Consider the following 15,670-nt stretch of genomic DNA (forward strand, 5'->3'; position numbering starts at 1 on the left):
ACCTCGAATGAATCTCGGGGATTACCCCTACTGAAATTGCATGCAATATGTTTATTTTTTCAGTTTACCGGTTGCTTGTTGAACATTTTTTCTTTCCGGTTTAGTAACGTGCTAAAACCTACCGGAGTCTTCGACTCTGCTGCTGTCCGCAACCCGGCTTCATGGCAAGCAAGATAAACCGGTAGGAATTAAGCACGTGAACTACGAAAAGAAATAGTGGGAACGAGCAATCCGGAAAAATTTAACTAACCCCGGCTAAACCGATTTTTTGTGAAAATTTTGAGTTGTTTCTAAGTTCAAGAAAGTGCTTGCTTGGCAAAAGAACTTTGTGCCTCATACGCCAAAACACCCAAAAGAGGTAGGCAGAGCCAAGGTAAAAGAGCCAAGTGTTCATCGGATTGGATGCGAAAACGATTCCAGAATCTTTGCAGTACAGGATCAAAGCAAACAATAAGCAAAGTGCTAAGTCGATAGACGAACATACCTTAATAACCTACCGGTAAAACATACCGGCAGATAATATGGTAGCGCAGCCAAAAGAACGGCTAAGTGTTATATTACATCATAAACCCCAGCATACCGGGGTAGAATTTAATAAGCATTGTTTTGAGTCAACAGGGCGCAACAATCGCAAAGTAGGCATATTCAGGCAAGGGGAGCTTCAGGAGGAGCATCACCGGCATCAGGAGCTTCCGGAGGCGCATCTTCTCCGGCATCCTCATCATCATCTTCCTCTTCCTCGAAGTCACTAAGATAATCTGTGACGCCAGGAGGAGGAGGAATGAAGGTGCCACAGGCCCTGCGTTCTTCGGCTTATGCCACTCTGGAGTGCTGGTTGGTACATGGTCCTTAACAAGAACTCCAGCTTGATTTATAAATTTACGGCAGTGCTCTTTGGGATCCACCAGTTCACCACTATCCTTAAATGCGGTGAGGGCTAAACTACCCTCACCCTTTAGACGTTGTGTCGGGCCTCGTTGCTTTTTTAACAGATTTGCTCGATGATCCAGAAGGCTAATAGAAAAATGATTCTTTAATAAGTGCAATACAAATAAATGAATGCATCTAGTGATGAACATAGCCTTGATATATAGATATACACCTCGCCGGAGTTTGTTAAGGACACTTCGTTGTCTCTTCATTCTTCAGACTCAAATCCCTCACCGACATCATTCAGAAATTGTGAGATATCATCGTCATCTCCATCGGGTTCCGGTCCACGGGCACTCTCATATATCATTTTCTACACCATTTCTTCTTGCTCCTCATCTTGGACGAAGGTGCCGTCCTCCATAGCTCAATGTCACTAAAAAATTAAGTGCAATTATTTCATTCATCATGTCATGATCATAACAGATTGCTAGATGGATAACAATTCAAGTTAAGAAAGCAATAACCAAACACAAGAATAAGAGAGTGTGCGAGGCCTTTCACATATATACTTAGGACAAGACTCTCCACGACATCGCTGAGGTGCTGAGGGTGGCGCCCATTGACCCTCAGCAATCCCGGCTTGCTGGATCCTCCTACCTTTTTTTCTTTCTTTCCAAACGCCACCACTCCTCCTCTCTCCGCTACCTCCCTCGTCTAGTCTCGCGCAAGCACTCGGCGGCATTTCCGGACTGTAGGTACTTGATACGTCTCAAACGTATCTATAATTTCTTATGTTCCATGCTAGTTTTATGACAATACTCACATGTTTTATATACACTTTATATCATTTTTACGCATTTTCTGGCACTAACCTATTAACAAGATGCCGAAGCGTCAGTTCTTGTTTTCTGCTGTTTTTGGTTTCAGAAATCCTACACATGAAATATTCTCGGAATTGGACGAAACAAAAGCCCAGGGTCTTATTTTCCACGGAGCCTTCCAGAAGTCCAAAGAGGAAACGAAGGGGAGCCGAGGGGGCCCCACACCACCTGGCGGCACAGCCAGGAGGGGGGGCGCGCCGCCCTATGGGGTGGGCCCCTCGAGCGTCCCCCGACTCTGCCCCTTCGCCTATATATTCTCTCCGTCGCGAAAACCCTATTACCGAGAGCCACGATACGAGAAAAGTTCCAGAGACGCCGCCGCCGCCAATCCCATCTCGGGGGATTCAGGGAGATCGCCTCCGGCACCCTGCCGGAGAGGGGAATCATCACCCGGAGGACTCTACATCACCATGATCGCCTCCGGACTGATGCGTGAGTAGTTCATCCTTGGACTATGGGTCCATAGCAGTAGCTAGATGGTTGTCTTCTCTTGTGCTATCATGTTTATATCTTGTGAGCTGCCTATCATGATCAAGATCATCTATTTGTAATGCAACATGTTGTGTTTGTTGGGATCCGATGAATATGGAATACTATGTCAAGTTGATTATTGATCTATCATATATGTGTTGTTTATGATCTTGCATGCTCTCCGTTGCTAGTAGAGGCTCTGGCCAAGTTGATACTTTTGACTCCAAGAGGGAGTATTTATGCTCGATAGTGGGTTCATGCCTCCATTGAATGCAGGACGATGGCAGAAAATTCTAAGGTTATGGATGTCTTCGTTGCCACTAGGGATAAAACAATAATGCTTTGTCTAAGGATATTTGTATTGTTTACATTACGCACAGTAATTAATGCAATTGTCTGTTGTTTGCAACTTAATACTGGAAGGGGTGCGGATGATAACCCGAAGGTGGACTTTTTAGGCATAGATGCATGCTGTATAGCGGTCTATGTTCTTTATCGTAATGCCCTAAGTAAATCTCATATTAGTCATCATGATATGTATGTGCATTGTTATGCCCTCTCTATTTATCAATTTCCCAACTGTAATTTGTTCACCCAACATGCTATTTATCTTATTGGAGAGACACCACTAGTGAACTGTGGACCCCAGTCCATTCTTTTACATCTGAATACAATCTACTGCAATCATTGTTCTCTACTGTTCTTTGCAAACAAAAATCATTCTCCACACCATACGTTTAATCCTTTGTTTACAGCAAGCCGGTGAGATTGACAACCTCACTGTTAAGTTGGGCAAAGTATTTTGATTGTGTTGTGCAGGTTCCACATTGGCGCTGAAATCCCTGGTGTTGCGCCGCACTACACTCCTCCACCAACAACCTTCACATGGCCTTCATCTCCTACTGGTTCGATAACCTTGGTTTCTTTCTGAGAGAAAACTTGTTGCTGTGCGCATCACACCTTCCTCTTGGGGTTCCCAACGGACGTGTGCATCACGTGCCATCAGTACTCGGGCGCACGCAGCAGCACACCATCAAGTGAGCGCGTGCCAGTGAGCCACCGCTTCCCAGCCCCACCTGTTAGATCCTCCTTCAACAACGCCCGCCCTTATAGCTACTGGCTACCTTGCCGCTAGTACCCCTGCCCCGCTCCCACTCCATTGCCACTTGCCTTCCTCCTTTGCTTCGCAGACCAAACCCAACCTTTAATTCTCCACGGCCTCGCTCATGCCGGGCGTGAGTGCGGTGAAGCACGATGTGCGGGCAGTGGTGGTGTCGCGGTTCGCGGGCCTGCTGGCCGGGGCGTGCAGCATGGCCATCGGGGAGTACGTCTCCGTCTGCTCCCAGCGGGATGTCGAGCTCGCGCAACTGAACCGCGACGGCAAGCGCATATGCGAGGAGGAGAGGGCGCTTCCTAGCCCCATACAGGCTGACGTGGCGTCCGCGCTCGCGTTCTCAGTCGGCGTTTGGGTACGTGGCCGGGTTCATCGTCGGGTACATCGCGTCGTGGCCGGTTTCATCGTCGGGTACAGACTGTGGGTGGCCGTCGTGGTCGCCGTGGCGACCATGGCTCTGGCGACAATTGGGTACTTCGGGGCCGTGCTCGGGGCCGTGGCGGCATTTCATCGAACCACCCTAAGGGTGGTGTCGACGAAGCCGCGGTCGGCGAGGGCGTGGCCAGGGAGCGGGCGTCGACGAGGGCGTGGCGACGGTGTCTGCGGCGTCGGCCGGACACTGCCGGCGCGCGAGCGGGGGAGGGAAAGAAGGGGAGAACCTACCTGCGGCGCCGGGGAGCGGGCGGCGGCCGACGGCAAGGCTACGGACGGCGGCAGACAGCATTGCTGCGACGGCGGCACGGCGTGGCTGCATCGGCGCGGGCGTGTCTGCGGAGGCGCGGGCGAGGGACTTGGCAATTTTGCCGCGCGGTAGTGGTGAAAACCCGTGGCGGCACCCTTTGGTACCGGTTGGTGGCTGGAACCGGTACCAAAGGCCCTGGAACCGGTACCAAAGGTTAATTTTCTATTTTTCCTTTTCTTTTTTCTTTTCTGTTTCTTTTTGTTTTCTTTTCTGTTTCTTTTTCTATTTCTTTTCTATTTCTTTTATTTTTATTTTTATTTTTCTGTTTATGTTTTTTCTTTTCTATTTCTATTTCTATTTCTATTTATTTTTCTTTTCTTTTCTTTTCTTTGTCTTTTTCTTTTCTATTTCTATTTCTATTTCTTTTCTTTTTTTCTTTTTTCTTTTTTCTGTTTCTGTTTCTGTTTCTTTTTCTTTTCTATTTCTATTTATTTTCTATTTATTTTTTCTTTTCTATTTATTTTCTATATCTTTTCTGTTTCTTTTCTTTACTCCCGCCACAACGCTGTCCGTGCGGGAAAGTTTCCCACCACGATGCCGCGCAGCAGGAAAAGGGCAAGAAATAATGGGCGGGAATAAAATTTTATTACGACTGAACTGGAATTAAAGTACCTAGCTCAACTGAAAATTAAGATACATGGTCAGATTCGAATATTGGAGTCATTCAGTCATACTCGTGCCTAGCCCTATAAATGTTGCCACTATAGTCGTCGTAGTCACCGACGTCGTCGTCGCTGGCATCGGGGTCGCGGTAGTCGAACCTCGGTGGGTGAGCACGCGTGGGCTGGGACTGAGGGAAACGCAGGTGGGGGCCACTGTAGGCCATGACGCTCTGGAGAGTCCGGCTGATCCACCACAGCCGACGGTCGGCCTCGTTGAAGTTCGAACGAGGTGGGCCGTCCTCCTCGTCCCTAGCAAGCGCACAGTCACGCCGATTGATGAAGAAGCCATCCCAAGTCGGGTTGTATTCGGGATGCCACTGGGGATTCCTCCGCTGCTCTGGCGTGTGCTTGAAGTAGAAGTGGTTCGTCATGTCCATCTGGCGCGCCACACCTAGAGGGACAGGAGGGACCGGTATGCCTCGGACGCTCAAAAACCAGCCGGTTGGGACGCGGTAGCCCGGCAGGCAGGGGTAGTTCAAGTCGCAAAGTGCCTCTGCCTCCCAGGGGGTTAGCGATACGATGGAAGCCATGAGAGAGAGTGATGAGGTTTGCAGAGATGAGTCTAGATGTGATATGTAAATGGAGGCCAAGCCTACATATATATAGTAAAAAAATAGCGGGAAGATGGAGGCGGGAAGCGGTGGAAAGCGCGGGAAGAAAATAGGCGGGAACGCAGTGGCGCGGGAAACTTTCATCCCGGGTGGGGGCTCGAACCGGGACAAAAGATAGGGGCCCTTATCTGGGGGAGGCTTATCTGGGAGGGCCTTATCTGGGGGTGGCTAGCGTGCGGGCAACCATTAGTCCCGGCTGGTGGGTACAAATGGGACTAAAGGTGGTTTTTGTGTCATCTAACAAAACTGTCGGTGGGATAAGGACGCGTGGGTAACCTTTAGTACCGGCTGGTGGGTGCAACGGGGACTAAAGCTGTCGGCTGGATAAGGACGCGTGGGTGGACGCACTGCTCGATGAGATAAAGCATGTAGCGCACGACGCCCTGTCGAAGGAACAAGACAAAGTAGAAGCGGAGCCGTTCCTGTAAAAGGAGCATCGATACGCCTTGGGAAGCAGATCAACAAGCCAACCTAGCAGGTAGGGAGAGTTTCATCCCCATGGATGGAGGGAAGGGTTGGGAAATCTCCCATGGCGCAACTTCTCAAAGATGTCGTTGGTGCACACGCCCTACGGCATCTTTGGAAGTTGCGCCTCGGAAAATTTTCCCTGCAAGCCCGTGAAAGACTCCATCTCCTCTTACAGTATTGGTGAAAGGGTTGGGAAATCTCCCGTGGCGGAGCTTCTCGAAGATATCGTTGGTGCTCACGCCCTACGACACCTCAGAAAAATTTCCCTGCAAGCCCATGAAATACCCCATCTCCTCTAACAGTATTGGGGAAAGGGTTGGAAAATCTCCCGTGGCGGAGCTTCTCGAAGATGTCGTTGGTGCTCACACCCTACGGCATCTTCGGAAGCTCCGCCTCGGAAAAAATTCCCTGCAAGCCCGTGGAAGCTACTTAACTAGTAAAACAAGCCAACCATCTCCATTTTTAATATCTTACATACAGTAACATCATTACACAAAATTAAATGAGAAAGTGATTTCCATATTGAGATACACAAGTTATGGTCCCTATCTAGTCTTCTGAGTTTTCGTCGTGTGTTTCCCTTTCTTCTGATTGCGATGCAACCATTGACAATCTTCATTATTTAACATGATGTTTGGGTCAGTTTTCAGCTTGAAGGGTGGAATATCATCAAACTTATTATAATCTTCTGACATGTCTATCTTGTCCTCTACTCCCACGATGTTTTTTTTGAAAGAACTATGTGGCGCTTTGGCTCATCGTACGATGTGTCCTCTTGCCTTTCTTTTCTTTTTTCGGTTTGGTAGACATGTCCTTCACATAAAAAACCTGAGCCACTTCACTGGCTAGGACGAATGGTTCAGTGTCGTACCCTAGATTCTTGAGATCCACTGTAGTCATTCCGTACTGCGGGTCTACCTGTACCCCGTCTTTCAGGTTGAACCATTTGCACCAGAACAAAGGGACCTTGAAATTAGGTTCATACTCAAGTTCCCATATCTCCTCTATGTACCCATAATATGTGACCTTCTTCCCATTGTCCTCTGCTGCATCAAAGCGGACACCACTGTTTTGGTTGGTGCTCTTTTTATCTTGGGCGAACGCGTAAAATGTATTCCCATTTATCTCGTACCCTTGAAAAGTCGATATAGTCGAAGATGGTTGCATGGCCAACAAGTCTAGCTGTTCTTCATCAGTGAAATTCACGAGATGTGTTTGCAACCAACCGCCGAAAGTCTTCATGTGTTCTCCATCAATCCAATCTTCACGTTGCTCCGGGTATTCAGGGCGTAAGATATTCTTGTATTTCACTATGTACGGAGCCACCAAGCTGGAATTATGTAGAACTGTGTAGTGTGCTTGAGTGAAAAAATGTCCGTCCATACACGTTGTTGCTTTCTTTCCTAGCGTGCCTTTTCCACGCAGTCTTCCCTCATAGCACAATTCAGGAACACCGATCGGTTTAAGGTCAGGAATAAAGTCAACACAAAACTCAATGACCTCTTCTATTCCATAGCCCTTAGAGATGCTTCTTTCTGGCCTAGCACGGTTATGAACGTATTTCTTCAAGACTCCCATGAATCTCTCAAAGGGGAACATATTGTGTAGAAATACAGGACCGAGAACGCCAATCTCTTCGACCAGGTGAACGAGGAGATGCATCATAATATTAAAGAAGGATGGTGGAAACACCAACTCGGAGCTAAGTAGACATTGCACCACATCCTTCTGTAAATTTTGTAGAGTTAGTGCATTGATCACCTTCTGAGAAATTGCATTGAGGAACGCACATAGCTTCACAATGGGTACTCGAACTTTTTTCGGCAAAAGCCCCCTCAATGCTACCGGAAGTAATTGTGTCATAATCATGTGGCAGTCATGAGACTTTAGGTTTTGAAACTTTTTCTCTAACATGTTTATCATTCCCTTTATATTCGATGAGAAGCCATACGGGACCTTGATGCTACTTAGGACTTCAAAAAAGATATCATTCTCTTCTTTGGTAAGAGTGTAGCTGGCAGTACCTTGATACTTCTCTAGATTCAGGTTGTTTCCTTCGTGGATACTTTGCTAGTCCTGCCGTGCATCCAGTATATCTTTTGTCTTCCCATACACGCCCAAGAAGTTTAGCAGGTTCACGCAAAGATTTTTCATCACGTGCATCACGTTGATTGCAGAGTGAACCTCTAGGATTTCCCAGTAGGGTAGCTCCTAAAATATAGACATCTTCTTCCACATGGGTACGTGTCCATCAACATCATGCAGAACAGATTGTCCGCCAGGACCCTTTCCAAAGATCACTTTTAAATTCTTGACCATATCATATATAACATCCCCAGTAGGGCGGGTAGGCTTTGTTTGGTTATCTGCCTCACCTCTGAAATGTTTTCCTATCTTTTTACGTGATGTTGTTTTGGAAGAAATCGACGATGCTCCAGGTACACATTCTTGTTTCCCTAATATATATACTGTCAGTCTCACCAAAACAGTGTGTGCATGCATTGTATCCCTTGTTTGACTGTCCTGAAATGTTACTAAGAGCAGGCCAATCATTGATGGTTACAAACAACAATGCTCGTAGGTTAAATTCCGTTTGTTCATGCTCATCCCACACAGGTACACCTTCTTCATGCCACAACTGTAAAATTTCTTCAACCAATGGCCCCATGTACACATCAATGTCGTTGCCGGGTTGCCTCGGGCCTTGGATGAGCACTGGCATCATAATGAACTTCCGATTCATGCACAACTAAGGAGGAAGGTTATAGATACATAGAGTCACTGGCCAGGTGCAATGACTGGAGCTCTGCTCCCCGAAAGAATTAAAGCCATCTGTACTTGGACCAAATCTTAAGTTCCTTGCGTCATCTAAAAATGACTTGAACTCTCTGTCGATTTTTCTCCACTGCGACCCGCCAGCGGGGTGTTTCAGCATCACATCTTTCTTACGGTCCTCTTTGTGCCATCGCAACAACTTGGCATGCTCTTTGTTTTGGAACAAACATTTGAACCACGGTATTATAGGAGCATACCACATCACCTTCGCAGGAACCCTCTTCCTGGGGGTGGACTCGCCCTCAACATCGCCAGAGTAATCTCGCCTGATCTTATACCTCAATGCACCATATACCGGGCATGCATTCAAATTCTCGTACTCCTCGCGGTAGAGGATGCAGTCATTGATGCATGCATGTATTTTCTGCACCTCTAATCCTAGAGGGCAGACAACCTTCTTTGCTTCGTACGTACTAGAGGGCAATACGTTCTCCCCTGGAAGCATCTTCTTTATTATTTTCAGCAACTTTTCAAATCCCTTGTCAGAAGTACCATTCTCTGCCTTCCATTGCATCAATTCCAGTGTGGTACCCAGCTTTTTCTGGCCATTTTCGCAATTTGGGTACAACAGTTTGTTGTGATCCTCTAACATATTCTCCAACTTCAACCTCTTCTTTTCACTTCCGCAGTTTATCTTCGCATCAAGAATGGCCCGACCCAAATCGTCATCGGGGTCATCAAAAATCGGCTCATAAAAAATGGGCTCTTCTTCAGCTTCGTCTTCCCCCATTCTACTATCACCGTCTTCAGTGAACATATGATAGTTGTCACTATCCTCTTCTTCTTCGTTGTCTTCCATTATAACCCCTCTTTCTCCGTGCTTGGTCCAACAATTATAGCTGGGCATGAAACCGTTCTCAATCAGGTGGACGTGAAGGGTCTTTGAGGTAGAGTAATCCTCCGTATTCTTACAGGAACTACATGGATAATAAATGAAACCATTCGACCGCCTGTTTGCCTCAGCCACGTTGAAAAAATAATGCATGCCAGTAATGAAGTCAGGATGGCATCGGTCACCGTACATCCATTGTCGATTCATCTGCATTATATAAGTATATCAAAAATCATTAATTACACAACATCATTAATATATGAGTGACCAACTTAATTAATATTCAAGTTCATCACATAAAACTAAGTTTTTTTATAAAAAAGAAGAGGCTCACCGAGGTGGTACGATGCCGGCTAGGGGATTACGCTGGCGATCGACGGCGGTGAGGATGGGGACGATACTAAAACCTACAAATCGTACTTTAATTTGAGCTCAAATTGCATATAAAAAGAATGAAATCCCTAACTTAGTCATTTCATCGAACACCTTGCTAGCACTAGAAAAATAATACGAGTTAAACTAGCAAAAAATGAGCTAAATTAGGACCACCATAAGAAAGGATGATATTGCTAACCCTTGGATAGATGAGTGCCGTTAATCTTGTTAAAATGGTGGAGAAAAATGGAGATTTATTGGAGTGTGAGAGGTGCAAAATATTTGGAAATGTGAGAGGAGAGAAGGAGAAGGGAAAATGAGAGATGCAGGGATCGGGCGCGCTGAAGTAGTAGGGCCGGGACCCTTTAGTACCGGTTCTTTAGATGAACCGGTACTAAAGGTGCAGTTGTGGCCCCACCTCCACCTGAAAATTGGATTGAAACCTTTTCATACCGGTTCGTAACACGAACCGGTACAAAAGACCCTCAACGAACCGGTATTGATGTTCCTCGAACGCTTGGGCAAATGAACCGGTATTAATGCCATCGAGATTTCGCCGTCCTGCGCCAGGTCACACCATCTCCCGCAGTGGCTCTGCGGGAACGCGACGTTCTCAAGTTTTGTGGAGACGAGGATGGCTCGCTAGAAATAATCGGTCTGGACGTTTCTCCAGAGCCTGACCCGAGGGTGGTTTGAGAACCGGTTCTGCAACAACGCAGGCGAGGTCAGGTAACCAAACGGACAAAAAAATGGCTGGCCTGATGCAAGCCAAGGCGAGATCAGGCTACCAAACACGCTCTAAGAGAAGCGGAAAATCCATGTTCAGTTTTGAGGTATCTTTTTTTTGGGTTCCTTTCTTTGATGAGAGAAAGAAAGTTCGAGCTAGCTTTGCTTTGCGCATGTTTTACGTGACCAGGCGCGGTCACCGAGCCTCTGTGTTTTCTCTTGTTCCGGGACCGCGCGCGGGCCAAAGCCTCATGAAACTGTCACGGCTGACGGCTGTAGGGCTCGAACTGGATCACTGGTAGCTGCTGCTAGCATGGGGCTGAGGAATTTGGCTTGGCTTAGACCAATAGACCTACAGTGAGACAGTTTCAAGGATATATACACTTTTCGTTCCAAAAATCAAAATGGCTTGGCCTCTCACACTCCAACCTTTAAATAGGCCCTGGTAGTTTTATTTAGTTCCAAAAATCAAAATGGTACTATTTGGTAAATTTTGGTAAAAATGTGGTAGTTTTATGCTAACAACTCATCACTTATAGGTTGACATGTTGAATACCCTACTGACCACTGGCAGGATAGAAAAAATAACAAAATGGGCACATCTAAGTATTCTTCTTACAAATTGAGCATAATTTGTTTTATCACATATGCTAATTAAACCGGGTATTATCACTACAAAAAAATGCATATAGAGACGCCGAACGCTTAATTTCATCGCTACACGAGCGTAGAGTCGCTAGCTAAAGCGTCTTAGAAGCATCTTCTTATGCACCGTCTCAAAATACGTAGAGGCGCTATGTGAGCGTGTTTAGGAGACATTGAGACGTTGATAAAGCATCATTACCATTGGACAGACGTTTTATTAGATGCCCTTACTCATCGTCTCTACTCATGTTGAGCCGCTTTGTTGCCTTCTTAAATAATTAGAATGCAACTTCTTTTTCTATATTGTTTATTTTTATTTGGATTGCTGATAATTATCGATTGAAATCTAGAAGTTATATGCTTTCTACTACAAACGAAAAAACAGTAAGAGAGTACACGTCAATGATAAGAGCAATTGTATATTACAGTCAAACTGTAGATCTAGTACAAAAATAAAATCAGATTCGACTCACAAAATCCCATAAATCCTAAATACATTGTCCACCTAGTTGGTATATATCTATCTAACTACAAGCTTTTGCGTACAGCTCATAGTACATGAGCTCGTTTGCCATCTTAAATTCTCCTTAGATTTCCATGATACACTGTGCTGTCCGGCTTCAAAAATCATCGAAACGGTTGCCCTGTACGGAAAGTCAAATCAAATACAGATCGGTTGCCCTGTACGGAAAGTCAAATCAAATACAGATAGAATAAGTAGAAAACTACAATATACTAGTTGAATGCCCGTGCGTTGCTACGGCTCTCGGGATTTAATTTCGTCTCACACATATATAGACATAATACACATAAAATTCATTTATATAGAAAAAGATAGCAATATAGTTTCCAAAAATAATAAAATGGTGCTTTGTAAAGATCATGACTCCATACCACCAACTCCCACTCTCCTGCAAACCAGAATTTTTTTTAGTATGGGCAAAAAGTTTAACTTCATTACATCAACGAAACTAATCTTCTCCATCCAATGATTATATAACATCAACACTACCAAAGTACCTAGTACATCCACAACCAGTTCCATTCTTTTAGTAGTAGTTTACTAAATTACCACGAATTATTTTGAAAACAACCAACTGTAGGTTTGAATCTGCAATCATTAGTTTCTTACGAGTAAATGTGATAGAAATAATCTTTCTAGCCTTCGTACGGAAAAGGAACAATTGTAAGAGGCTTACATTAGTTGATTAGCATCAACTGGCGAGAACCATTTGATTGATCACGTTGTTGGTAATGCATCACATATACTGTGAACAAAAGAACTATTCAGATGTTTATCTGCCAAGTCTACTAATCAACACTTATATTATACAAAAATTCATTCACATCCTTCCAAAGTTAAATTCAGATGTTTTCCCTCTTATTCTATTGTAGAATTCAACTATCAAAAACTTGAATATGTCCATGAGAGGATCATGGTAGCAGAAAAACAAACATCCTAGCTAATTTTTCACAATATATGTACTGAAGTAAAATGTGTTAATATTGAACTACATGTATATTACATCGATTTCAAAAATGCCAGTGTTAGCAAATGTTTTAGTGAGAACTTGCATCGACTATTTATTTACCTCCATGAATGCAACAAATCACGATAAATGTTTGTGGGGGCACACTGGCAAGGTTGTACACATATATGTTTATCTACCTCTTTCTTTTGATCCGCACAATTTTAACTGTAGAATATACTCAACTGTATTTTTAATCTGGGAAGAGAAATTCATGTAAAAAAGGAAGAAACTCACTGTACTGTTAGTTGCAGTCAAAATGGATCACTATGCTCAGTTTTTTCCTGTAATAAATCTAACTTTGTATAGATAATTCTTAATCCATCAAGGCAAAGATAAAGATAAGAGATGAGTGTCCAATTCAATCTTATAGCTTCGCATGAGTCTATTTTTATCATTATATTATGGCATATGTAATACAATATATATGCTGGATGCATTTTGCTACTGACGACCATTATTAGAAATGAGAGGTACAATGTATATATCCCAATATTTCATACCTTGCATCTTGAGTTTATTAATAGAGAAGTGTTGGACTTGAGAACTAAAGCCTAAAATATCTTCAACTGCATAGCAGACCAACATTTATCGGGAAAATATTCATGTGGTGATACTCGTCTACTCACGTAGACAAATCATCTATGTAAAACATATGCAAAATTATATACCTTACTGCGAAATATAGATAGATGAAAAATCGAGAGAACATAAAGTGATAGGATGTTAGCATCAAGTCGAGAAAAAGAGGAGAATAGATGATGCACCTTGCTAACTTTGGTGAGCAGATTATATCTCTCGCCGATATGGGTGCAAATAGATTCTGAAAAGGTTGGAAAGAGTTACATTGGCTTTATATTGTCATGTAGCTATGTTGCTGTTCAAGAAGCACTTAGCTTAAACAAAAGTCACATAATTAGAGCACATAACTCAATTAGGCAACATAGCAAACAAAAATGATTAAGAGTTTCTGCAATCCATCTCAATTTGCATATCCTGGAAATAATAAGACCACCAAAAAATGAAGTATTACCTTCAACAAATGAAGTATTATCTTCAATAGTTTAACACATGAATATCTCATTGACATGATGACCCTTCCTCTCCTTTGGTTATGGGCGCTGCTGCTCCCAACTACAGCAAGCGTGAATTAGATATCATTACTGAGCCCCTCCACTCTTCGCAAAATTTCATATGAAGACGCAAAAATTGCATTGTTCATAATTCGGTACTAAGCATAAGAGAATGTTGACAAGCCAACGCTACGGAATCGACAAACAAGATCCATTCAAAATTCGCACCAAATTCATCTCGTCAATCGGCAGTCATGTTGCCCAATTAATATGTCCCGCTAGATTCTTAGAAAATTTATATCAGTAGGCAGCTTAAAGAAGGCAAGGTGCAAGAAGCCATTTCCAACAATGTTTCAAGTTTCCGTGCACCCGTGTGTTCTCCATTTTATTTTCTTAGATCCATTATTAATTGTGTTAGGATGGCCACAGTGATGACCTTGCATGATTCTATCTCACTTGATCTTCTCTCCCATGCACAGCTAGATCCATAGTTCTTCTCGTTCACATGAATCAAAACGAACATTCAAACCATCTCCCTTGTAATTGTAAAAGCCTTAATAGTCAACACCGCACAATAGTCCCGTAGAACAACACAAACAACGCAGAGGCATTAACTCAAAAGAACGCCAATCACGCACGGCGTTTTAGGGCGCGGACCACTGTCAAGATGCCACATGGCACCACAAAAATGAAACTTGCCATCCCACCAGCGCATGGAAAAATCGGATGGCTGGATTTCTGTCGCGCTGCTGGAATGAGATGCTCGTGCGCGAATTATATTTTCCCTAAATCAAAACTTGAAGAGCAATCGACGCCACCTCATCAAATTGTCATGGAGACGGTCTGGAGCGGGGTGGTGGGGCGGTAGGGCATGCAATGAGAGTATCCCGTGTTCACGCCCTCCTGATTAGTAGGACTGTAGGAGCATGACGCCACCCAGCCTGGATGCTCCACCATAATGATAAAAATGTTACACTTCAGGTACAAGAGGTGAAAGTTTCACCATCAGTCCATTACACGCATATCTTTCAAACAGATTAGTTCAAGAATTATGACTTTGTTTTCATTGTTTTAACATTAATCATAAAGATGAGTTTGTTATGCACTGATCATTTTGGTTTTATACATGCAAATACTAACAACAAAAAATACGTAGATATAAATGCTTGCAGTTGCAGATTATACAATTACGTGTAGATGTGTGCAGGACAAATCATGTATTTGAACTAATTTACTCCGAGTCCAAAAGCTATCAAAAGAAACAAACCAAGCTAACGTGTGCTCTCTGCAGTAAATATCAAATTACTTTGAAACATCATCAAATTATTCTTACCAAACATGAGGAGGCCTAGGAACGCTTCGTCGGAATCGCCGCGCCCAAATCTAGCTATACAGCCCCGGATTTGTAGAGTCAACAATCCAAGAAGAGGGGAAAATGATAGGTATACTTTCTCAAACTGAACTTCAATATGGTATAGCACAAACACTGATTTCGAATATGTACAATGCAAAACTGCGGTTGTTCTAAATGGCATTGATTACTATGCAAAATCAGTGACTATGCTCCAACTAAAAAATCTAGCTGGATATCTTTAATTACTATAAGACTGATAGCTTACCAAGACAATTATCTCTGCATGATCAGAATAATTAATACCATATATTTTGCTTAGCGTTATATTCTCTCTTCAGTGCAACCCTATATTACGATTTACGAATAACAAATTTAATTAGTGAGGTAGAAATTCTCAATGATCAAAATTTTGGAGAAAACATTTGCATGATAAGTTTATGCTACATTGGCATGAGGCTGGTGCTGCATCCAGCGTTGGT

The 15,670-nt window shown here is 43.7% G+C and overlaps 1 protein-coding gene across 1 annotated transcript; it reads left to right on the forward strand.

The window, feature by feature from the left end:
- Nucleotides 1-3,433: 3,433 nt before the first annotated feature.
- LOC124659488 (vacuolar iron transporter homolog 5-like) lies at nt 3,434-4,153 on the forward strand (the record flags this gene model as incomplete). Its single annotated transcript, XM_047197359.1, has 1 exon — nt 3,434-4,153. A coding segment is annotated over one exon (720 nt), but the record flags the coding sequence as incomplete, so codon positions are not given.
- Between the last annotated feature and the right edge of the window lie 11,517 nt (nt 4,154-15,670).

Source organism: Lolium rigidum, chromosome 1 (genome assembly GCF_022539505.1).
Source record: "Lolium rigidum isolate FL_2022 chromosome 1, APGP_CSIRO_Lrig_0.1, whole genome shotgun sequence".
Classification (NCBI taxonomy): Eukaryota; Viridiplantae; Streptophyta; class Magnoliopsida; order Poales; family Poaceae; genus Lolium; species Lolium rigidum.